General features: G+C 52.7%; 1 protein-coding gene across 7 annotated transcripts in view; it reads left to right on the top strand.

The window, feature by feature from the left end:
- RBPMS (RNA binding protein, mRNA processing factor) overlaps window positions 1-24,629 on the top strand; it is a 186,356-nt gene extending 161,727 nt beyond the window's left edge. For 2 of the 7 annotated variants that reach the window (XM_049704250.1, XM_049704249.1), the window contains 3 exons: window positions 12,268-12,337; window positions 18,601-18,702; window positions 21,394-24,629. In XM_049704250.1, the coding sequence (XP_049560207.1) occupies window positions 12,268-12,337; window positions 18,601-18,646 (116 nt within the window). In that variant the 3' untranslated portion in view covers window positions 18,647-18,702; window positions 21,394-24,629. Of the gene's footprint in view, window positions 1-2,126; window positions 2,353-12,267; window positions 12,338-18,600; window positions 18,703-21,393 lie in introns of those variants that run through there. The other 5 variants (XM_033400599.2, XM_004277146.3, XM_033400597.2 and 2 more) reach the window with 3 other exon arrangements.

Here is a 24,629-nt window from a genome sequence, read left to right as displayed (position 1 = left end):
TGTAATTATAGGTCAAGGTAGAGGTATCTCTTCTGACCAGCTTTCTTTCTTAGTTAAAATAGCCTGGGCTTTATGAACAAACTCCGCTGTTTCTTCACAAAGATTACTGTCTACCTACCAACCCTTTCTCTTCCCTTGGAAACGATGTTGTTTCTCTTAGCTTTGCTTTTAGTACCAGTAGTAGTAATCAAGGTTAGGATTCAGCGTGATGATCAATAATAACAAATAAGATAGAAAGAATATAGCTCTCATTTGTCTTACTGCATGTGTAACTCCTCTAAAAGCAGGAAAGCCTGTTTTTAAAAAGTTACCAGCCTGAACAGGTGGGGTTTTTGTTTGTTTTGCTTAGTGTTTGTGTACCAGGCTGGATGAAATAATTAAAAGTCTTATGTTGTACACAACTTACTGTGTTGTGCAAGACACCTATACGCGGCCCCAGCGAGGGTCTCCCAGGCAGGCCATGGGGTCGGGAGTGTTCGCAGCTGGACCTCCTTCCGGAAATTCTCTCTCAGCTGAGTTGTTGATGCTTCGTATGTGCACGGACAGCCCAGCTTCCCAGGGACCGTGCAGGCAAACTATAAAGAGAAGGCCTCGGTACCTGGGCCTCGGAAGTGATCACCCTTTGTGTTGGAAGAAGGGGGTAGAAAGGAGTACAAGTAGTGAGGAGAAAGGTGGTGGTGGGGAGAGTGTTTGGCACCGAAAACAAAGTAACGGGGGTTCTTCCGAGACTGATGACCCAGTTTCTGGATTCGCTGTGCTTTCTGCTTTCCCTTCCCTGTTGCATTTTCCACCTTGTCCGTGTCAGTGCTTGGTCACCCTTGCAGCGGCAGGTAGCGGGGGAGGGCAGAGGGAAAGGAAACGGGCTGATACCTTCTGCTGAGTCATCAGAATGCTCGTAGTGACCCTAGATTATTTTGTAGATGCCGTGGAACAACTCAGGAAGTCCCCTGTGTTTGTGGCCCGCCCCTGCCATCTGGGGATAGGTGACCCACCTCTTCCTGTGCTGCCTAGATACAGGTCAATTGACGACTGAGGCAAATGTTAATAATACCATGAAATGGTGCCAAGTTTGCCTAGTCTTCTAAATGCCCATGGCTTTGGTTAATCGGCACCAAAGCCTTTCACCACTGTCCTGGAAAAGCAGGAGTTGACAGTGGCCAGAAAGGGCTGCGAATGGCGGCTTTGGGCCATGATGTCTGGGTAATTTGCCCTTGCTTCATTCATAGAACGGATGAAATCAAAAGTGATTCTGGGGAATACGGTGGGAGAAGGAGGGTAAAAAGTCTTAAGAGATCAGAAAGCCCAGGCCATTGTGAGAAAGGATGAGGAGAGACAGTGCCAAGATTACATGGACTCAACCGTTATGCTTTACTGGGATGTATCGCCCAGGGTGGCACCTTCCCCGTGAGCTCTTCCCTGACCTTGAGGCTCTCCCAGCCAGGAATCCACCTGGTGCTGCCACATCAGTCCTACGGTTGGTGGGACTCTCTTCTGATACCAGTGAGATCCTTGTGCTCAACCCCACTTCTTGTTTGGGGTCATTCCCAGTGCAAGCTTGGGTTCTGTATCCTAAAGACTGATGAACAAATACGGTCATTTAAATGTCTTTGTCCAGTGTGAGAATCGTAGAATGAACTGGGAGAGGCTTGACAGATCAGCTGGTCTGACCCATTTTACAGATGAGGAAACAGACTGGAGAAGAGGAGAGAGCTGTCCAGAGTCGCAAGTGCTCTGCCATGACCAGAGCCAGCTCACCTGACTCCCAGCTCTTTCCGCACCTCAGTGCTGGCTCACCAAAGACTAATTCTTTGATGGAATCTTGGACAGGCCTTGCTCCAGTGACTCCTTGGATCTTCTCCTGTAACTAGATGGGAAGCCTGTAAGAAGAGACTTGGAGACAGAGACGAGGGGATCAGAACTTAACCTTCACCCAGAGGGCCTGAGAGCATTGTTATTAACTGGAGGTAGAGCAGAGGGGAGACCAAAATGGAGCGTCCTCTTAGTGGCTAATTCCATTTTTGTTTCGGAAAGCGTATTATGTCTTTGGAGATCAGCTTTTAAATAATTTTGCTTTTCTTAGTGATGTTGTGCTCTGTTTTGAGACGTGGATTTTTTTTTTCTTCTAGTGTTTCTCTCCTGAGGCAAAGCCCAACACACCTGTCTTTTGTCCACTTCTCCAGCAAATTAGATTTGTCTCTGGGAATGTGTTTGTAACATATCAACCTCCTGCAGACCAGCAGAGGGAGCTCCCATGTTGAATTTGCTTGTTAGCTCTTTCTTCCCCCTTTTGCAAAAACTATTTCTTGGTAACATTTGAGATTTCAATAAAAATTTTAATTAGAGAAAAAACGATCTCAAGTAGACTGCAGCGTTTTGTTTTCATGCTGATGCGATTTTGGAGCTAAGATGTTATCTCAGATTTTGGGAGAGCTGGGCCCGTGACCCTCAGTATACCTTATATGCGAAAAGGACTCAGCATCCCAGGGAGACTTGGTCCAGAGCCGAGGCCTCACTGCTGCTCATATCTTCTTGGGCTCCTGAACCCTCAAGAGCTGCATATTGGAAGATTCTCATTCTAGCATCCATGTGTCACATCTGCCAGGAGATCTCGCTTCAACGAGGGTAGAAGTGTTTTCAGTCTGTGTGATCCAGAAGGAAGACCCAGGAGAGACGGAAATTGTCATCGAAAAGGAGTTGCGTCATATTTCTACTTCTGCCCAGCTTCCATCTGTGGTCGTGTACCTCCATCTCTAAACTGAAGATGCTTATGTGACATCAAATCCCATTTTTTAAAGAATTATTGGATGACGTAATCGGACTGTAAGCTTCAGTACTGCCTTTTTACTTTTAGGGATGAAAGAACATATATTTCTAAGAGCATCCGATTTCTAAGAAGATGGTTAACATTGTAAGAAATGATCAATCATCCTGCTTACTTTCACCGTCACTGGTATTTGAAGTTTATTAAATATATTATGTGAGTCGCTGTGAACAGCAGAGGAAGGTTTCATTCATGACTTTTAGGAAAGTTATGCTCCGAAGAGAAGGTCCAGACAGTTCCTCTCACCTCCTAGTCACACAATCTCAGCTTTTTAAGTCTGGGTTCATTTTTGCTTTTAGTCTTGTTGCTGCTGGGATTGAGAGAAAGCCAGTAAAATGCACTGTCCTCACGACACTCTAGAAACAATACTATTTCCCTTGACCAGCATCATACTGTTGGGCCTGAAACTTTTGCAGGTAAGTGGGACTGAGAGAGCAAGTCCTGACTGCCCATCTCTTCCTCAGAGGCCTCAGTGGCCCTGAGGAACAGCAGACCTTCTCCCAGGGCTGCTGTGCAGCTTGTAACTGGAACGCATCACCTGCACATAAACAAAAGGTTTTAAAATCATACCACGGACTTCCCGGGGCAAGACGTGCCCCTAGGGAGGTCCCTTGTGACACACTGGAAAAAATTTAAAGGCTAAACCTAAAACAAATACCAGAATGAACCATGGGGGAGAAAACACAGGCAGATAGGGAAGCGAGATCGTGGAGGAGAGAGAAGCCTAGGATGGTGTGTGGGTGGCCTGACTGCGGGACCCCTGGCCAGGTGTTGACTGTGCAGCGTTTAAGAACTGCGTGTGTGAACTTCTCCTTAAAGCACATCTCATTAGGCATCTCCTCTGTCCCTGCGTCCCATAGCGAATACTGAGAGGAAGAAGGAGGTCCTGGCCGGCGTCAGTCTGATTTAAGTACGGAGCCAGTGAGAGGTAGCGTGTCGAGGGTGCAGGGAACAGGGCGGGCGTGAGTGCGGACTCGGTGGAACACAGCCCCGGCGGTGGAACACAGCCCCGGCGGCAGGGCGGCCGTGCTTCCCACCCAGGCGCGTGTGGGAAGGACTTTGATTTCTCAGCTTCTCCCTCCTGTTCAGAAGGCAGTAGCCAATGCTGCAGGGGCGGGCCCGTGAACAGAGCCCAGGGGAGGCAGCTTGAGCCCCTCACCAGACGGCCAGCCTGTCGGAGGGCAGGGCGGGGGCAGGAGTTGCGCGCCGTGCTTGTGCGCCTCCCGCGCGGCGTCCACGCTCAACCCGGACGTCCTCATTCTGGAGGCCCGGCCTTCCCAAACGGGTATTGTGTACTGTCTTGCCTGCAGCCCGGGGCTTGCGGCCGGCACAGAGACCACGGCTTCGAAGGACCGCAGCGCTGACTTTGAGGCCGTTCAGCTCAAGGCTTTGAACTGTTTTCAGCCATAAATGAAACTGTTAATCCTCTGACATTTACTTTTCTCTCTAAACCTGCAGCTCCGTGAAGGTCAGAGGGTGGGGAGAAACCGCTGCTTGGTGTTCCGTCTCCTGCATGCACCAGCCTTGTCTAGTTCCCTGTTTTGTTTGGCTTTCTGGTCACCTAGGAGCATCTGGCCTAACTCCCATAAGAGCCTGAAGGCAGGCGGGGCAGGCACGGTGCTCCCAGCGCCAGCCTCCAGGGAGCACAGGGCCCCCCTTTCTTCTCCCAGCCCCTCCCCCCCTGCCAGGGGGGGCCTCTTCCTCTGCCTGCCCCTCGAGGCCTGGCCTCTGCTGGGGCTACCCGGTCAGATACAGGCGCTGCCATTGACACGACCTCCCCTGAACAAGCTCCTCAACCTGAAGTGGGGCTAATCGTCCCTCGTGTTAAAGCACTTAACAGGGTGCCTGGCGCACCGTAAGGGCTTAGCAAGCGTTAGCCTTTTAAGGAGCATTTGAATCTTCAAGGAGAAGAAAGCCCAGGACTGGCTACCCACGAAGCTGTGCTAGTTCAAACACGAAGGACATCGAGCACGTCTGGACACTCATGGGGCCGCACGGTCCTCAGGGCTGCAGCCAAATGAAAGACCAGAGGCTGGAAAGGGTGAATGAGGAATAGACGAGCAAGATGAGGCATCGAATGACAGCCACCGACGTCACCGAGGGACGGCACCTGCCCTGCGTCCAGCGGTGTGGTCTCTGCAGCTTGTGTCAGCACTGGGAGAACTTGTCCCCGGAGGAAGTCCCTACAGCCAGGCCCGGACACGCCTGTCGGAAGAAAACCTGTCCCTGACAGGAAATAGATCAAGAGTGGGAAACAGCTGGATTCCCAGAGAGACCGAGTGGTTCGTGTGTGTTGCTTCACTCAGAGCTGTTGTCCCTGAACTCTCCAGCTGCTGGTCACCCGGTCTGTTCGTCGCTGGGCTTTCTAGCTCATTCTTCCTCCAGTCCTTCCGCTAGGGCTCTGCCCGGCCTCATTTCCAGGCGATGGGGTTACATTTTGTGCCTCGGGGAGATTATTCTCATCGTAATCCCGTGGCTGAACCAGCCCCCAGGGGGGCCGACTCCTGGCCAAGCCAATTCTCTGTCCCTTTTTACCCTCTCTGTCCCATCCGTCCCTTCCCTCCCCTCCTCTTGCTGTCTGGTATTTGAAGAACTAAGGACCCTTTTAATAAAGCAGCGACACAAACCTTGACCCCGTCCTCACTGGCCTCTCAGAAGCAGTGCAGAACCATTCTTCCAGAGTTGTGGGGTCTAGTTGTTCCTTTGGCCGGAGCTGCTGCTACGCCACTGAGGCCCAGCCTTCCCCATACTGGGCGGCTTTCCTGACTGGGGGGGCGGCAGCAGGATTGCCTTCGTTTGGTGCGCTGTGTTTTCCAGGTTTCTTCAGCGTGTTCCGTTTGCTCCTGTCAAGCTACGCTCCTTAGATGCTGTGTGTTCTCCCCGACCTCACGAGCAGGGAGAGCCCGTCCCCGAGTCTCAGTGAGTCTCCCCTGTAAGTGCCGTCTGTGAGCCTGCCTCCCCTTCGGGATTCTTGCCTGCTGAGCCGTCCGCCCAGACAGCGGGATGTGCCGAGGGCCTGGCGTGTAATTAATAGGGGCCTCAGTGTTTATAATCCAGCAGGTCGAATTTTAATGACAGTTTCCATCCGTTCTGCTAACTTTGGGATTTTAAGCAAGCTCGTTTGTTTGTTTGTTTGTAACCTCCCTGAGCCTCAGTTTCCTCATCTATAAGTAGGAAGAATGAACACTTGTTCTCTAGAGTTATTCTGAGGGAAAGAGTAAAGCGCTTGGCGTAGAGTAGTAATTACTGTTAAAATAGCTCTTTCATTTCTTTTTCTTTTCTTTCTTCTTTTTGGGGGGTGGGGGGTCAGAACTTCAGGCGTGACCCAGAGGCTCTAGAGCACCTCTGTAGCTTAAGAAGCAGGTAGGCTGCAGGGACTCAGGACTGGTACCCCGCCAGCAGAAACCTAAGGGTCCAGGCTTCACTCTTTGGTAAAGAAGAGAAGCAGCTGGGGCCGGGCAAGGAGGGCAGCCTGTCGCTGTGGTGTGAGCGGAGGGGAGGCTCAGGTGGGGTCAGCTGGCCGTCCACCCGGGTGTTTGGCCTCCTTTGGTGGGAATAGTCACCCAGATACCATCTGAAAGCACGTGAATTCTAACTGCTTCGGAAACAAAACCCAGGCTACAGAGAAACTTCGGAAATGTAAAATGTAGCCTCCGTAAAAAGAAAGTGAACTCCGTGAAGAAAACCAATTGTGACAGGGGTAAAAAGGAAAATCAGCTCCAAATGGGATCATGTTTTATTCAAGATTTGTGCTGCCAGCGGGCAAGGCCAGAACTTGGATGGCAAAGTGGGGCAACCCAACCTCAAGACTCATCCACTCTGCCACGAAGTGCTTCTCGCTTCACCGAGCTCGGCTCCTGGAGATCTCTCATGGCCCTTGATAGCAAACAGAGTTAAAAATTAACAGTCTGACAAAATTAAAAATGGATGACAAGCAACCACTGTGGACTTAATCTGACACAGAGTGTTACATGCTTGGGTGCCCTCGACCCGAGTGGCGTCTTGAGTGAATTTCTGGGATGTCTGAGCGCATTTCACCTGCCTGTTTGGAAGCAAGAGCCTGGTTTGTGCTTGGGACAGATGGGTAAAGAGTCTAAAAGCCCAAGAGAGAAAATTAACCCTGAAGGCTTATGTTTAATTAAGCCCAGCCTTGATTGCTCTTAGCGGGAGGTACTCACAGGCCTAGGACCTTGCCTTTGAGGTCTAGACCTTGTCGCTGCCTGGGCTCAGACCTCAGCACCGTCCCACCATTCAGACTGGGAGATCAGGCGGGGTCACGGGGTTGGGCTGGGGCGTGGCCTTCTCCCCAGCTCTCCGGGTGGGTCAGATGGCAAACTTAAACCTTTGAACCGGTTCCTGTAAACCTTGACATTTTGTCTAGGTGTTGGCGACTTGTTTAATTGCCCTAGGCAAGGAGTATGCGGTGCTAAACAGTAGCGTAAAGAATGCTGATGGCATTTCGTGTCCTCCTTGTCTGCTAAGAAAGAGCGTGAGGGGGCAGAGGGGACCGGTGGGTGTGGATGTCCCTTTAGAGGGTGATCTTCACGGGCCTCATTTCATGAAGTAGAGGAATTCCTGGAAAGTGTTCTTCCAGCTTGGGTGGGTGAATGCTTTATTAGAAATGGGGAGGATTGCTACTTGAAAGAACCCTATAATTGGTCCCATAAAGAGGGTCATCTCTTTTGTATTGCAATTACCACTCCAGTCTATGTGGCGAGTTTGGAGTTTCTTGGACCAGAGTGTGCTTCTGCCTTGGCAGCCTCTCCTCAGCCTGGCAGCCTGCAACGAAGTTTGCCATGGGCCCTGACATGCTTTATTTGGTGATGCTGCGTAAGAGCGGATCCTTAGAGCTGGGAGTCAGTGGGGCAGAGTTGCTTATAATTAAACTGTGTGAGTGGCTGGCGGCCAATGGCTCAATGCTGGGAAGGCCCTGGCAGGGTATTCAGGGCTCCTTCTTGGGGACTGGTGGAAACCTGCCTAAGAATATCCATGCCTTAAAAAGGAGAGGAAGCTTCGTTCTGACTGTGGTGCTGGGAAATCTGCATTCAGGTACAGCACCTGCATTAGGAAAGGTAAGAAGATCTTCACTGCTCCCGATAGATTAGACATCCAGGGTACCAGCTGGTCTAGTGATCGTCTTCCAGCCCTGATTAGTTTTGTTAAGAGCTGGGAACTTGGATGCTGTGTCAGCGTGCCTCAGCCTCCTGGATCCACCATATGTCACCACTGGAAGGGGCCTTCCAGACCAGCGTTTCTCAACGCTTCTCTGTAATTCAAAAGATTCCGTGATCAGATAAACTTGAGAAACCCAGGATTAAATCAGGTCAAACAGGTTTGTGTAAACTTCTCAGAGCCTTTAATGTGCTGATGTGTATCTAGAATCTGCTGAGACTGTGCATTTTTCTCTCAAATGTACCTGACTGCAGAGCATCTCACTTCTTCTGGACACACTTTTGGAAACCTGTTCAAGCGCAGTGTCTCTCAAACTGGAGCATACATATGCGTCATCATCTCCTGGAGGACTTGTTAAATGCAGGTGCTTGGGCCCTACCCCTGCAGTTTCTGCATCTCTGATATATGTCCCAGGTGATGCTGGGGGTCAAGGGACCACACTCTTGAAAACCACTGGTCTAGACTTGTCCCTTTATTCCACAGAGAAGAACATTGCTAAACCAAGGGGTATCTGTTAATGGTAGTTGCCGTGAGTTGAGCCAGCTGCCTGGTAAGCACTTCTCATGACTGTTTCCAAAGGCATGTGGGACGATGGGAGTCATCACTACTCGGGGATAGTACAGTGCAGAGGATGACCCTTTCGGTACTTTACACTGTGCTCCCCACAAACCACTGTACGGGGGCCAGTGCCTCAGGCAGGGCTCCCACCCTGGAGCCCAGTCAGGGTTTCCTGTCCTTGGCAACACTACTGGGGACATGAAGTTTATGTATTTTAATCCTCTGGGCCTTAGTTTCCTCATCTACAAATGGAAGAGGATGGAAATTATCTCTATGGGTTCCTTCTCCTCTCTCTAGCGCTCCACTTTATCTTTGCTCTGAGTCATTTCTTTTTCTGGCTGCCCTCCTGTCTGTCCCCAGTCTGTCCCCAGTCACAGGAGCTGGTACGAGGCTGAGGTGATGGAGACTTCAGTGTTACCCTTGCAGGGCCACTGCATTTGAGAGCAGCGTTCCTGCAGAAGTGTCATGGTGGCATCCCAGTGTGGGCCCCGGATGGTGAATCGTGACAGTAATAACTGTCAGCGTTATGAAGCTCTGGGGGAAGGGTCCCAGCGTCTTCTGTGTTGCTTATTCATTTATATGTCACAGTTTCTGTGATGTGCTTCGCAGTCTCTGGCACAGAGTAAAGATCAGTGTTAGCTTGGGTCGTAGGAATGATGTTAGAGGCTCCTGCAGGGATTTCTGAGGCCCCTGGAATTGCATACAAGGTTGTGAGCGTGCAGCTGTGTATGTGTGATTGAGCACACGTGCATTTTTCTGCAGACAGGACCGTTGCCTTACAAGCGTGGTCAGCTGCGTAGACTGCATCCCTGCTGGATTGTCCCTGGAGCTGGAGTCGGGGAATCATGGGTCTCCCCGGTGTTTGTGACGCATCTAAGTAGCCCCTAGGCACTGGGCAGGAGTGGCCGCGAGTGACCTGGGGCCAAAAACCACAGCAGAAGAGCAGCCTGAGTGGGTGTTAAGGAAGAACCGTGTTTTCCCAGACAGCGGTGATTAGCACAGAGCAGCTTGTTCCCCGGGGCTGGCTGCCTGAGCTCGGGTTTTGCCCGGTGAGCTCTGCTGCTCTGTGCTCTGCGGGCCCAGGGACAGTGCTGATGAGAAGTGCGGGCTCGGCCACCTGCCTTCTGAGGAAGTGGCCTCACAGAGCCGACGCAGGCAGGCGCGGTGGTGTCCAGCCGTGGGGCACGAGAGGGATGGATCTCGGGGCCCGTCTGCTGCGTGGCCGCCACACCCTCCCTGAGCATCAGCCAGTGGGCCGACTTCACCTCTGCTCGGCCGAGCGCATCTTACCCTGGAGCCCGGGGCTCAGCATCCGCCGGCCCGCCCGTCGCCCGCGGCCGGCCGGGGAGAGTGTGAGGCCGTGTGTGCGTGGAGAGGCTGGAGCGGGCGTGCAGGGCGGGAGGGGCTTCACCTGCATCGAAGCGAGGCTCCTGCCAGCCACTCTGCGGCTCTCCCCTCCTCGGGCAGCCCCTGTCCCATGCCTCCTCCGTTGACCACCAACGCGTCTTGGCCTCCTTGGGCTCAGCGCTCCCGCCCCACACCCGGCAGCACCCGGGCAGCACCAGCCGTCACCACCGCGCTCCCCGACCCCGGTGCGCACGGCCCCGCCCTCTCCAGTGTGCGCTTAGGTTCCACGTCCCCACCCCATCCTTTACCACCTGTCTCGGGAAGGCAGCTCCACCTCTGCCCTTTGCTTAGTGAGCAAGTGGATTCAGATGCCCAAAGCCGTAAGCCGTGGGTAGGTATGAGTTTTTTCTTTGAGTCTCTTCCTCCCCTCCCTCCCTTCTGCCCTCTGCCCCTCCTCCCCTGTACTCTACCCTCCCTCTCCCTTCCCGGCCTCCTGCCTCCACACGTCCCCTCTTTCTTTCTCTCCCTTTGCCCTCCCTACCCCCCTGAGTTCCCCCCGTGACATGTATTTAGCCTACCTGCATGCAGTGTTTTTGGTCCCCGTCCCCTTAATTGCTATGAGTGTTGAAAGGACTCTGGCTCTGTCTTAAATGAGCTTCAGTACCAGCTGGTGGCTCCGAAGGAATACAGCTCTGCCCTCTGCCAACGCGGGGGACCACTTTGGCTGGTAAACTGATTTCCAGTCATATCTGACGTGCTGCTCCGGCGGGTCTCTAAGGCACAGCCGGCCCAGCGGTTTCCCCGAAATGGAGTCCTGGTGTAGGCAGAAGCTGCACCCTGGTCCTGTGAAGCCTCCTGAGTAAGTGAGGCCAGACACCTCTCCTCCCAGCTGGGACAGAGTGCCCCAGTGTGGCCCCTCACCCTGCAGTGACAGCCAGAGGGAAGTAGCCGCTCTGTGAAGGAGGCCCGTGGGGTCAAAGGGAACTCCGCGCACTTGTGCATGTGGACCAGGCGGAGAGGCCAGGGGTACTACGTGGGCTCTCCCGGGCCCATTCCTAGACAGCCCAGGTTTTGGAATCAAGTTAGAGCTGGTGGAGCCTGAGCCCTGGATTCTGACCCAGCCCCGAGCCCACTGGGCTCTGTGACCATGGTGGACATCATTCAGAAAACCCAGCCCTCAGCTGATTTCCCCACCTGTACAAGTCAGGTAAGATGAGGCGGAAGGTCTCCATCAATGCCTTAGGCCCCCTGCACCTCTGTATCGGCCAGACTGCTGCTTCATCTGTTTATGCTTTGGAGATGCGAATAAGATGCCACATGAAAAAGGGGTTCTGCTGCAGATTTTATTTCATTAAACTACGGAAGTTGATTTGCCAGGGTAAAATTCCTCCCAGCATCACATTCCACTCTAGAAACGTTCTCACGTGAACCGGTTTGGGCCAGACCCAAGTAAAGAGCAGTCTTCCTCCTGCCATGCTTGGGAGTATGCCACCTCCCTGTGCTGGCAGCCTCCCCCTTCACTGTAATCTGCTCTCCCGCCACCACGCCCAGCGCTGCTTCCTGTGTTGCTCACAGGCCGGTGGGGAGGTCGTCCCTCTTCGGTGTAAACAGACGCAGCGGTAAACGGGCATCTCTCGCCTCTGTCCAAAGGCTTAGGGTCAAAACTGACGGTGCCAATAGATGGACATCTGTCAAAGCCATAGTGCACTCGCCCTTTTGTTTGTTTTTTCACATTCTCCTCATTACAGGATGGGAACATCCTGCCAGTGCACAGAGCATCGCCATCCGTTTGTGTTTGGGGCTGGCCTTTCATTTTGGAAACCTAATGGGGGAGGTGGGGCTCAGCAGAGTGAGCAGACAGACACCCCGCAGGGCCAAGAGGCCAGGACCCTTTCTAAAAGAATAGGAGCAGAATCTCAAAAGGCTTCCTGGCCGACCACTGGCGTGGATGGTGTCGGGAAGCATCCCTTCCTTATCAAAGCTGATATGTGTTGCCACAGGCTACTCAGAAAGCCATTAGGCAGCCTGGCCCCCAGCCCAGGTGCTGCTGAGTGAGCATGGAAAAGGGGGCTCGCTGGGCCAGATTTCAGCCCAGCAGTGGCTGTTAGCGGAGAAGGAAGCTGGGAGCGGGGCAGCTGCTGGACCCCGGCTGCTCCGTGAGAGCTTGGTCCTGTGGAGGATTCCTCAGGATGCGGCTCCAATGCTTTCCAGCCCCTGGGGGGAGAGCTGCCCGGGGGCAAGGATGAGTGGGCGCTGCCTGGGGACAGGAAAGGGGGCAGCAGCCCAGCAGGACGCCCTGTGAGGAGTGTGGATGTACGGGCGGGCAGGGGGAGCCCTGGTTCACACCTTCTCCCCTTGTGTCTTTCCAGATGCGCTGGCTCCCTCCCTCCGAGGCTACTTCTCAGGGCTGGAAGTCCCGTCAGTTCTGCTGAATCCCATGTAAGTACTTGGTTTCAATGAGAACTGTGTCCAGTGCCTGGATGAGCCCAGGCCAGAGCAGACGTTTGATAACTGGGTGGCTGTCATCCTGCCTCAGCGCCTACTCCTGGGCTTGTCCGTGCTCGTTGACAGTCACCCGGCAAACTCCTTGTGGCCCAGAGAGTTCCAGGGTTTACTTTGCACAGGCAAGTTGCCCTGTTGACCTGAAGTCTCAGTTGGTGGCTCATGTCACCTTCGTTTCAATTACCAGGGGAACCGCTGAGCGCAGATTTCAGTTACTGAAGTTCTTAGCACCGTAAAAGGTCAGCGCTTCCAGGGGGCTCCGGTCCTAGGTCAGAAGGAAGGACCTCGCCAAACAGAAGGATTAGTGTTGGGTGTCAGAGTACCAGAAATCCCACACAGGAGCGTCGGAGGGGCCAGTCAACCCACACCCCGACCAGTGAGGATTCTTTCTCTGGCCCTGGCAATAAGTCAGTCAAAGGATGACACTTTTGTGCTTTAAGACATCAACTTCAATAAGTTAGGATTGTACCTTTTCTTCCCCTAAGCTGACATATTTCTGAGTGTGGTCAAAGAGCACTTGGCCTCGGGTGTAACCGTGGACAGAGACTTACACGCTTCTAAGGTCAGAGTTAAAAAGATTTTTTACCAAACGTTTCTCAGAGCCTTTATAACAATATGAGCATCGTGAATCTTGAAGATTAGGAAACTCTAGGATGCAGTATTTCTCAAACTTACTTGAGACCAGGAAACCCTTTTCTCGCACCATCTTAGGAGACTAATGTTTTACATAGCACACACCTTGGGAAACCGTGCCCTCACCTCTTATCCAGAACCTACACCAGGGGCACCCATACGTATAACCCTTGGACCAGGAGTCACCTCTTGACACTTGTCACTAATATGTGATTATAGGGGGAAAACCAGGATTCTTTCCTTAAAGCGACTTGTATTTGTCCCTTATTCTGAAATTGTTCTTCTGTGTGTGTTAAAGTACCCTTTTAAAATGAAATGGTAATGTTAGTGACAGTGTGTTTCCAACGTCCTTTCTTAGAAAGGTGAAGTCAGCCGTCCGTGCTAGACACCTAAAATGTTCTTTACAATGTTTTACTATTGTGTGAAATCTTAGTTTGCTATTTAAGGGTGACTTTTTTCTCCCTGAAAATATAAATTTTAAGCTTTTGAGGTATATTCTGGAGTCCCTTTAAGTCCAGAATTTCCTGAATCCATGCTTCATATCCATGTGCCCATAATTAATTTTTAAATTTAATTTATATATCCCCGGCCATTGTTTCTCTGTTCCGAAAAGCCTTAGGCATTTGTTGTGTGGGAACCTTCTCCGTTACTGGATGACACTGGTCTAGCGCTGTCGTGTTATAGAGCTCCGGAAGGCACTGTCACCAGGTACCTCTCTGTGACAGTGTTTATCTCTTAATTTTCGGAGGCTGGTAGGTATTCACCTAGAGGTGTCTAGGATAAGAAAACCAGAAATTCTGAAGCTCATGAAAGAGTTCATGGGGTGAAATGTAGATCTGGCATCTTTTGCAGAAGCTGATAGTTGAGGAAATGAATGAAATCGGAGGTGAGGTCGGTGGGACAGAACCTGGAGGCTCTCCTGGATGGAAGGGGTCAGCTTGTTGAGAGTGAAGAGTGACCAGGGACAGGGGCGGCACGGCGCCCGGGGAGGGCAGTGTTGAGCTGCCTGGTCTGCAGCGTCAAATGCTGTAGGAAAGCTGAGTAAGATTTTGGCAGTTCCAGTTGGCAAAAGATGGTGGTGGCATAGGGCCCAAGGAGAGAGAAGGCAGGATTGGTAAGCAGTCGAAGAGATCTAGCTCCATTCCCCAGAGATCTAGAGGCGGCGTGGCTACCAGAGAAGGGCCAGCAGTTGCTCCCCACTGCCCTGGAAGTATGGCTTCTGAAACACTGTAGGATCTGCATAAAGATGTAATGTCTCCCGTGGCTGCATCATTGTTCTGAGATAAACTTGGGCCATGGGCCAGGCTCCTTCCTTGGGGTCTGAAGGGAGTGGGGGAGAGGAGGTAGTTCGGGAGGAGGATAGATCACTGAACTCATTGCACTGCACTTGGGGTTGGGACTCCCATCCTGCCTGAAGTTAGACCAGCTCAGTATGGCTCCATTACCCAGGCTCCTTCTCGTCTCTTGGATCAAGTCCTTTCCAAGACAGCTAATAATCCAGGCTGTGTAATCTTAAGGAGACGTAAGTGAGAACTGAAAACAGTGGTGCTGATGAAATAACCAACATTTTAGAGCAAGATGAGTCTCCAGAAAAGGGCAAAAGTGCCACCAGTGGAACCACTGGCCCACATGGCCTTCCTGCACTCACTGGAAGGGGCTTTCTTCCCCCCCGGAAAGACAGCACCGGAATGGGGGCAGGAGTGACATCTGGTATCAGACATAAGGACCTGTACGCAGACCGGCGTCACTTCTGATGTGTGGAACGTCAGGGCTGCCTCCTCCTGGATCCTGAACATTCCAGCCCTGTTCTCCCGGAGGTCCTTCAGGGATTTTTAATTGACCCAGTCTGAGCGCTTATTTCTAAAGGGAAATCAGTGACTAGACTAGAAAAGTAAACAAGCTCTTTATTCTTTAAACGTGTGTTATTTATCTACTATATGGTAGATATAAAAATGTGCGAGGGCTTCCCTGGTGGCGCAGTGGTTGAGAGTCCACCTGCCGATGCAGGGGACACGGGTTCGTGCCCCGGTCCGGGAAGATCCCACACGCCGCGGAGCGGCTGGGCCCGTGAGCCATGACCGCTGAGCCTGCGTGTCCGGAGCCTGTGCTCCGCAACGGGAGAGGCCACAACAGTGAGAGGCCCGCATACCGCAAAAAAAAAAAAAAAAAAAGTGTGAAACGAGGCCTGTGCCCCTGAAGAGCTTCAGTTCTAAGGGGCAAGAGCCATGGACACACGTTTTAAAGAGAAAGGAGAATTATTGCCCAGGATGCTCCAAAGAGAGGAGCGCTCCAAAGGAGGTGGCTGTGCGTGCGGACCGCCATCAGTGGCGTAAGTAAGGCCACCAGAAGGGTGGTCGTCAGAGGGGTGGGTGTTACGTTTTAATTTGTTCAACATCTTGCTTGACAGACGGTGTTCAGTCTGGTTACAACGTGTGCACATCACTACAGAGTTTTGCTAATGGGTCAGCCATGTGGCCGAGAACCCCAGGAAACACAGTAAAGATTGGCAGTGATCAATTTCCCAGATGGGTTGAGGATAGAAAAGCATGAGCAGCTCTGTAGTCACTCCTTACAAGGAATAAGGGTTACGCAGTCTTCCTGGTTGGGTATCCAAATGTAGTTAAATAAATCAGAAAAAAGAGGGGAGAAAGAATTAGAGTTGGAGTGGACGTGGGAGGGTGTTCTTAAAGAACTCATGAAATTTCCCTGGCCGGGGACTGAGACCACAGCATAGAAATTATAAGCACGTGTAGTCACGGCCTCACCGAACTAAAGGAGAACATGGCAAGGGATAAGAATTTGAACCTGTTTGTTCCTTTTGTTTAGTTTTGGGGAGGAATGGCCTAGTCTGTCTTTGGCTGTGAGCACAAGCGCCTTGGGGATGCAGCCACGATCCGGAGACCCCAGCTGCTGGATGTCCAGGCAGCACTTAGAGCTTAGCAGGGTGGGAAGGGCAGAGTCTTCATGGAAGCCCAGACAGCTGCTGTGGCTTCAGGCACTCACCCGCTGCCTTCTGCCTAGAAGAGGCCCCAGGGTCCTTCCCTTGTCTTCTATGAACCAAGGTCTTTCAGTCACACGTAAGGTCATTGACACAATACATATTCACTGACCATCTGCGGGATATAAGGTACTGTTCTGGGTGTTGCAGATACAACAGTGGACAGAAGCAGACAAAACCCTTGACTTGGTGGAGGTGACATTCTGTAACAGGGAGAAGAGTAATAAAATACTAAAGTAAACAGTAGGTCGGGTGGTGAGAAGGGCTAATGGAAAAATGCCAATCAAGGAAAGACGGCGACTGTGAGGGGTCAGCAGGTGCTTCCCTGCACACGGGAGCAGAGATGAAAGCTCTCCCAGATTTATATGGGGTTCTTTTTTCAGAACAGACCTCACTTTACTCAAGCTTAGAGGACAGTTTAACTTCTCTGTTCCTCTTCTCCCCTCCCTTTTGCTACATCCAAGTGAACAGGCTTGGGCTGGGTGGGGCTTGAAGGCAGCGCTGGCAGAAGGTGCCCGGCGGCCCGAGTGGATGAGCCCTTCCCTGAGAGGGGTCTCCACGTGCCCTGGTTCTGATTCCCTCACCCTGAGCCCCGGGGTCTGTTTTGCTTCCTGTGTGAGTCAGAAAGTAGGGACGGGCCTGAGAACCTGCCTCCTGCCAGGTACTGGGGTGGTGGCGTCCCTTCTAGCTTTCTGCTAACCACCTCCTAGCACCTGCCGAGCCATGTGCCAACCAGGACTCTTGTGACAGCCAGCGCAGTCCGCTGTGGCTCCCCCTTCACCCGTGGTCTATTCTGTGAGTCTGGCTGGGACACGGAGGCCCCCGAGCACGTGCACCAGGGAGCTGCCTGCCCGGCCCCTGGAGGAAGGTCACAGATCGCGGCCGCATGTTAAGATCAGGACACTGAGCCTCGGCGTTTCCGCAGTCGCAGGGCAGGGCCACCTGCAGGAGCCGACCGTCCACTGCCATCAGCTCTCTGAGTGGCTGAGAGCTTCAGAAGGCCGGCGTGCTCTACATAGAGGTGAACGCGTTGGGACTCCCCTCTGGTGTTTTGTGTTCTTTGGGGAGTCCGCTCCCGGGGTCTCTGCAAAGCAGACTCCGGCCCACGTGTTCTCTCTGCCCACCCGCTGAGCCCGGCGTGCGGACAAGTGTTGTTGATACAGTAACTGCAAAGAGCGGCTTGCTGATAAAACCCTGGTCTCCCAGAACCCGGGCCCAGAAGCCAGGGTCCCAGGACTCCTAAAGCACCAGTCCTCAGTCCTCCCAACTAGCTTCAGCCCAGAGGCTGAGAGGAATCTGGTCATCAGTGTGATTTCCTAAACGACAGCCATCCTAAAAAGGCAGCCTTGGTCTGGCCGCCCCAGGAGGCACCCTGGGTCTGCAGGCACACCCTCCCTCCCTCCTTGCCTGTGCCCGGCAAGTGTGGACACGGCCGGGGAAACTTGGGTCAGATGATAGGTTTTGTTTCCAGGGGTGAACATTTATTTTTCTGTCCTCAACCCAACTTCTACCCGGAGACTAGAATCACATCTACTCATCTTTCAATGTTTTTATAGTGAAATTCTGGGGAAAACTTTTTTTTTTCCTGACTCTGAGAAGAGATGCCCTGGGAAGGCGATCTTTCCTTCAGCCTGCCGCATCACCCCAGAGGCCGTCTGAGCGCAGGGCATGGTCTCCCTGCAGCATCCCGGGGCAGCTTTCCACAGCACATCGTGCGCTCCTGTCCACAAAGCCCTGTGCGCCAGAAGCAGGTTCTCTGTCCTGGGAAGGAGAGCAGCGCTGAAGACTTGAGGAACGTTAGCGGGGAATCGGGCACCGGTGTCCACGTGCTGGGCGAAGGCCTTCCTTCCTCAGCACCAGGAATTCTTGATGAAACCAGCCAGCTCGGAGGCAGCCATGCCTACAGGAAGAATATTAAAAATGTGTTGCTCACTAAGTGTCTGTCTTAGAATTCTCAGACACTGGGAATAGCAGGGTATGTTCACAAGTGTTAGCTTTTGGGTTTTGTTTCCTAGTAGGTGCCCGGAGCAAAGTCGAGTTCATTGGTGCACGTGACAGCACAGGGTTCTCCTGGAGGGTTGCTTCTGTGGCCTTGGGCTGACCAGAGTTGTCCCTGGGGTCTGGGGCGGCCCCTGGAGTTGGTTAGGTTTCGGGCTGCTCTCGGGGGCCCTCAGATCCCGTGCCTTTCCTCTGTCTAGTCCTGGGGGACGTGTGTGCAGAGGCCCTGCCTGTCTGCCCCCGGGGGGCTTATGCCCTGGTGCTCCTAAAGGGGCAGCTTTTCTCCAGGTGCCCTCCCCACTGGGCTTGCTGCAGGGAGTCCCTGGGAGCCACCCTCTGCTGCCGGGCACCCCGGCCCCCGAGAGCCGCCTCCCGCTGGCTGCACCACGTCCCAGTGAGAGCTCTTCGTGGCACTCCCAGTTGGAGCTTGTCCTCAAGCTCAGCAGTGGAGGCCTTTGGTGCTGGTGCCTTTGCCTGGCAGCTCTTTACCCTCGGAACAGGCCCAGGGAAGCCAGCAGCCGGGGTTGCTGTCACCGCGGGTGTTAACGGCTCATCTCTTTCTCCACCCCAGGTTCCAGGTGTGTGATGGTGGCTGCAATCTGTCTTGTGGGTATTAACGCAATCTTCAAGTGGCTTCTGTTCTCGAGCTGTTCTACAAAACTGGAGCGCGCTGGTGAGTTCCAAACTCAGAGACTGAACGGTTCCTCCCAAGAAGCAGCGTGTCCCGGGCAGGGCACGACCGCGTGGAGTGGTGTAGTCGGGACCATCCCACCAGCATCCCCGGTGGGTGGGGCCCCTCCGGGGGCTGCGGTGGGCGCTCGGGATTGGCGTGCGCTCGTCTCATCCAGCTGCCGTCTGCTGAGGGAAAGTCGTCCCAGGGTAGCAGGTGAGCTCTGCGGGCTCTCAGAGCGCGTCACCCAGTGCTTGGTCCTCACAGCCTTGCTGGGTGAGGCTGTCAACACCTCATCCAGCAGTATCCGGGTATGAGGTATTCCATCAAAGGGAACATATATATGAATGAAGTTTTTCCCTTGAAGCCCTAAGGCTTTTTTTTTTTTTAATTAACCATTTTGGTGGAAATCTTCAGATGTAGTATGTATATTCCTTTTGATCTGTTAATCCAGTTATACTGAATATAGTGCAGCCCTTTCTTGACGACTTGGAGACATTCTGAGCCTCTAAAGAAACAGGGCGACTGCCCTTGGGCATGACTGAATTATAATGGAGTCTAAGTGGACTCCTCTAAACTGCGCGGCTTTTCTAGTGGTGAAGATTTCGGTGATCTGTCCGTCTTCTCCGTCGCTACCAGCTGTCACTGCTCAGTTCTTTCACTGCGGGCAGTAAGCGTTGTCTCAGAACAGTCGTGCAGCAGGGTTCCAGGAGGCGACCTGCCTGCTGGGCACCACATGTGGGGCTTCCAGTCTCTTTGGAAAGCTTGACCTAGAACAGCAGGAATGCCGGGGCAGGCCAGCAGCAATTATGTCCCAGCCCAAATAAGGTGGCAGATTTCATCCCTGTGAGGGGCCTATAAAGAAAGGATGAGTCATAAAGAGAACAGGATTCCTGCTAAGGGCAGAGGACCAGGCAGCTGGGCCTAGGAGGTCATTACCACATTCGGGGCATAAGTCATCTCGTGCTCAGAAGACCGCCTCTCAGTGCCCCCCAGAGGCGCGTGTAGTGGGCGCGTGCAGCCTGCCCACCCTGCCTGGTTGGGGAGCCGGCATCAGGCACTGGGGGTCTTTTTTCCCACTGACGTCTGTTTCTCACACTAACGAAACTGACCGACAGGTAGAGTTTTCCACATCACACAGGGCAGCCAAGAGATGTCCCACTAGTTCTACAGCCTTCTGATCGATCAGGTTTTCCTCTTCTCGTGGTCCTTAACAGAAGTGCCCACGGTATTCTTATGGATATTACCACTCGGTAAAACTGTTTAAAAAGGCAAGATCTTGCTTTGCTTTCTCTCTCCGCTGGGGAAATTTAAGGACCAATTAGCAGCCACCCATACAATTTTTTTAGAAGCAGGTTTAGAGTAGGGATTTTTTTTTATTATTATTATTTTTTTAGTGTAGTAAATCAGCCCAGATCTCAGTAATTGGGGCACAAGCAGATGAGCCCCGTCAGGAAGCAGCAGCAGCTGGAGCGTGTGGTGACTCTGCAGACAGTGGAAGGGCCTGGTGACAGTGGGGAGGAGAACCGGCTCGGTCCTGGGTGGCCCGCGTGGACGGGGTCTTCAGCACTAGCCGTGTTCACGGTGGGGCTTACCAGCCCCAGGCCACCCGTCGGTTACAAGGGTGTGGAGGAGGCTTTCCCCTCCCCAGCTCTGAAGTCAGCCAGCGCCGCAGAGATAGGCCTGGCCTGTGAGGAGGGAGGATCTCTGGCCCCGAGGGCGGGCCTCCTGAGGGTGAGGGCTGGCGTCCACCCAGGGCCACAGCGGGGGCGGCCAGCGTGAGCTCGTGTCCGTGGCCAGTGGTGCGCCGGTGCAGGGCATGCATCTTTAGAATAGGGAGGAGTTTCTAACCACAGATGACTGTTCCCTGGAGACTCTACAGACTGTGAAGCTTAAAATGTTAGTCTTTGTGTTACAAATTAGTACCAGCATCTGATTTTTCAAAAGTCAAGCTGACAGGTATAAAATGAAAACTAAACCACTCTTATTAAAATCCTTAGTCATATGATGTTGGGATTCGGATGGAAGGGAATATTTCTTACCTTATAGTAAAAATGAATAAATGTTAGAAAAACTCTTGGGGAAAAAAATCATTAGTAAATAGGTCAAGTATAGATACAAATGGATTGGGGGAAAACAGAGGATTTTCTTCTTGCTGGGAGAAAACACTCACAAGGCGCTTGGATCAACACACTCTAACTTACCAACCTACCAAGCTGCCTCGGGGAAGAGCAGCCTCTCCTGTGGGTCTCGGCGTTGGCCACCCCTAACCCCGCCAGGGCAGCCGGCACCATGACCCATACCCATCGGTAGCTGTCCCCAGCGCTGAGGGACACACAGTGATCTCCATCGAGGACAGCTGAAATGAACTGGTTTAGAATTGTGTAATATTCCTTAAGACACAGGGAGACGCTCTCCATTGCCTTCAAACAGAGACAGTGGTGACCTGCTTCAGACAAGATTTTATACACATTTTCTTCCCTTGTTTATCCCATCACATGCATGTCATAGTTGACCCCCTTTCCGGAAAGGTTCTGTGAGGAGAGTCTGCTCTGTAAACAGAGCCTGACTCTCTCCCACCCCCCATGGTGCTCTGTGTTCCCGGATGTCTTTGCTTTCTGTTTAAAATGTCCTTGTTAATACATTCCAAGGTTTGAACTCCGTTCCTAGCTAAACCCCTTTCCTTGTTTACAGGGATTGAAATAGCCACATTCTGACCTTCTATTCAGTCTGGAACATCTATGGCAATGCGGACGCATTCTTTTCCCATGTGAGAACTGCATTTACCCAACACAGTTATGGAAAAGCGGAAAAGCTCAGGAAACTATCGACTCTCACCCCTTTCTTTGTTTCTTCCCTCCCTGTTCTTTTTCACTTCAAAAGATCCGACTTTCTACGCAGCCTTAGATTAACCAGCCCCGTCCATCTTTCTTCCTGCTCAGGGGCCCAGGAAGGGGACAGAGGACCCTTAAGTCGGGGGTGTTGCTTATCGCCTCAGAAAGCTGGGGCGTCTTCCCAGTCCCCGCATCAGCTTTCTGTAGAGGCCCTGTCAGGGCCGGTGTGCAGAGCCCCACGTGGGCCCCAGGCACAGTCTCCTGGCTCTCAGCCTAGCCTGGGCATGATCAAGGCTGGGGGCCACGTCCCATTAATAGCCCATCGTTCCCGTTTCATTTGTCCTAGAGTCCAGGTGTGTGCATTTTTGCTACATGCAAGTGACTGTGTCTGGAGTAGAGGATGGTGGAGACGGTCTCAGGGAGGGAAGTAATCCTTGTGAAAGCCAAGTAAGTGGCCTGGACCGTGAGAGCTCCAGCCAGGAGATGAGAAAGCCCTGCAGCCTGAAGGGATCAGGAAAGGCTGGAGGAAGTGGTGCTTAAACTGAGTTTTGACAGATAGTAGGGTTTGTGTATGCGGAAATACACTAACAGAAGCGGGGGACGTAAGAATGTGTGGTCTTGTGGAAAATGGATTTTGATCAAGGTTTTGAGGGTCTTGGAGAGGCAGCGGAGATCTGAGCCAGGTAGCGGGAGGTGCTTTAGGAATTGTCACCTTACTGCCCAAAGCAAAATGCATGGTCTAGTGGAAACACGTACCAGGAGAGGCGAACCAAGCCGGTGATGGCGGTGTCAAGAGTGACCTGAGAGTGCAGGGCATGTCTGGGGCGCATCCGTGTGAAGGCCAAGTGGTGAGTCTCGGTAGAGACGTGTTGCCTTTGAGGTCGTGGCAGAAACGCCCAGGGCAGAGCTGATGGGAATGGGGAGAACTGCCCGGGAGCTGGCAACGTGCACTTGCCTGAAGGTGGCCTTTGAGCTCCGGAGAAGCAAGCAGACCTAGACCAGGCAGGCCCTGCCTCACCGAGCCAGGGGCTGTAAGAGCTTTGTCCTTCCTAAACTAGTGGGCGGCCCTCTCCAAGCCCATGCTCTGTGAGACGCCCCTCAGGTTCCCAGAGCCTACGGGCTGCCCGCTGCTGTCCCCTGTGAGTTGTTCCGAAGTGGGAACTGCTGTTCCTTGGCCCTGGTTTCCTGGAATCGACGACGTCCACGGCTTGGGTTGCTGGCATGGGGTCAAGTTTGGAATGACGTGGGACTTGTCATTCCAGGCCTGACAAGCCAAGACTGAGGAGGAAGGAAGCTGGCCTCGTCTCCGGGTCCCCAAAGCTGGTTTCCCTCCTCCGTGGACGGACAGACTGGCAGGTGGGGGAGGCCCCTTTGGCAGCCAGAGGGCCGCAGATCAGACGCTCGTGGGGACTGAGGCTCTTGAGTTCATTAGAGAACGTCAGCTGCTACAGCACCAAAGACGAGGCCTGGCCCTGTGACACCCCCCCCCCCCCACAACCCTGGGCACGTGCATTCCTGCCACCCACCCGGGCCTGCTTCAGGCCGTGCACACCTGGGCTGGATCGGGGGTCCTGGTGCCCCACCCCCTGCTGGGTAGAAATCAGGCGGGAGAAGAGATGTAGCTTTCACGAGGGTGGGGGGCGTCCTTCTGCTGGCCCTGCTGAGTGTCACAGTACGTGTGACCTGCACCAAAGATGGGGAGTGAAGGGTCCTGGCCCGCTTCGATTCCTCCGGCATTGAGTGAGTCTGGGGGGGCTGATCCCCACTACTGTGCTGGGCACCAGGGGAAGCAAAGGAGTTTTCCTAAAGGAGTGATCACCTCCTGCTGGACAAATCCTGTACCAGAGAACTCGGAGAAACTGAAGGGAGGACACGGGGACCTGGCTCCCAGAGCTCGAGTTGGGAACATTTCTAAACCGAAGGGGACACTCGTTATTCTTTCTATAATCGTAACTAAATGATAGGCGAGGACTAATTTAATAGTTACAACAAGCTGAAGAGACAGGTAAGTGTTAACCGAACTTCAGAGAAGAGGTTCTGGATGTCCAGATCCCCACTCTTGAGAGCAGTGTCCTACCTTCTCCCCGTGGAGTTTTCCAGGAGCCACAGGTTTGTGGTTATTATATTTGGTCTTCTGACTTGTGGCTCATTAGTTTTACCCATTTGTACTGTCAACCAAAAACTAGGCTCTGACAAGATATACTGGGACATAGTTTAGATCCAGCTGGCACTGGACGGATCTGGGTGGGAGAGGAGTGTTCATTAAGATCGTCCAATTAGCCGTGTCTGAAAGAGTTTAACTCAGGGCAGGACAGGGGCTGTTAACAGCAAGGACGCCTTCCTCCCACATACAAAATTCTAGTAGTATATGCTGATTACTTCTACGTATACCTTTCCGGCAATCACAGATTTATGTGAGTCTGACCTGTTGGTAAGATGGCAAGAAAACAAGGGACTGGGGAGTTGGAGAGATGAAAGTAAAATGAGTGACAGAATAAGAGTAGAGCACCTACAATGCAGCCTTCACGTAAGTGAGTAAATCCAGACACAAAGGAGCTGAGAAGTGTTTACGAAACTCCTGGGACCAGGGCGGGGGTCTGCCAGGGACGAAGTCTAGATGATTGTCCAAAGACCCTTTATTCTGCCACGAAGCAAAACAAATATGAACGTTTCCTTGCAGGGGAGGGAGGGCTTGAAAAGATTCTAGCAAGAGAAAGATAAACAGAAATTAAATACCCGCTCCCCGTGTTTCTAAAGCCAGACCACTGAGCGTCTGGCTTGTGAGTGGTCTTCATCGGGAGGGTCAGTGAGGATACTCCGTGTTTACAGAAAGGTGTACACATGCGCCGTTGTGGGGAATCACCAGGAGTCTCTGAGCCGTGGCTTCTATACACTGGTGTCCCGAAACAGCCCCGTGGCTCAGAGGAAGACCACGCGCTTGTGAGACCCACTGCCCTTACATGCTTTCTTTCTGTTTCAGGCTGGAACCCGCCCAGTTTTGGTCCCTTCAAGACTCTGCCACAGCCTCTATCACACATCTGTTTTTCTCGAAGAAAAAAATACAATAAAAATGTTTTACTCTTTTACACTGTATAA

Source organism: Orcinus orca, chromosome 21 (assembly GCF_937001465.1).
Source record: "Orcinus orca chromosome 21, mOrcOrc1.1, whole genome shotgun sequence".
Lineage (NCBI taxonomy): Eukaryota > Metazoa > Chordata > Mammalia > Artiodactyla > Delphinidae > Orcinus > Orcinus orca.
Note: the sequence above shows the minus strand (reverse complement) of the source record. Positions and strands in the feature narration are given on the sequence as shown.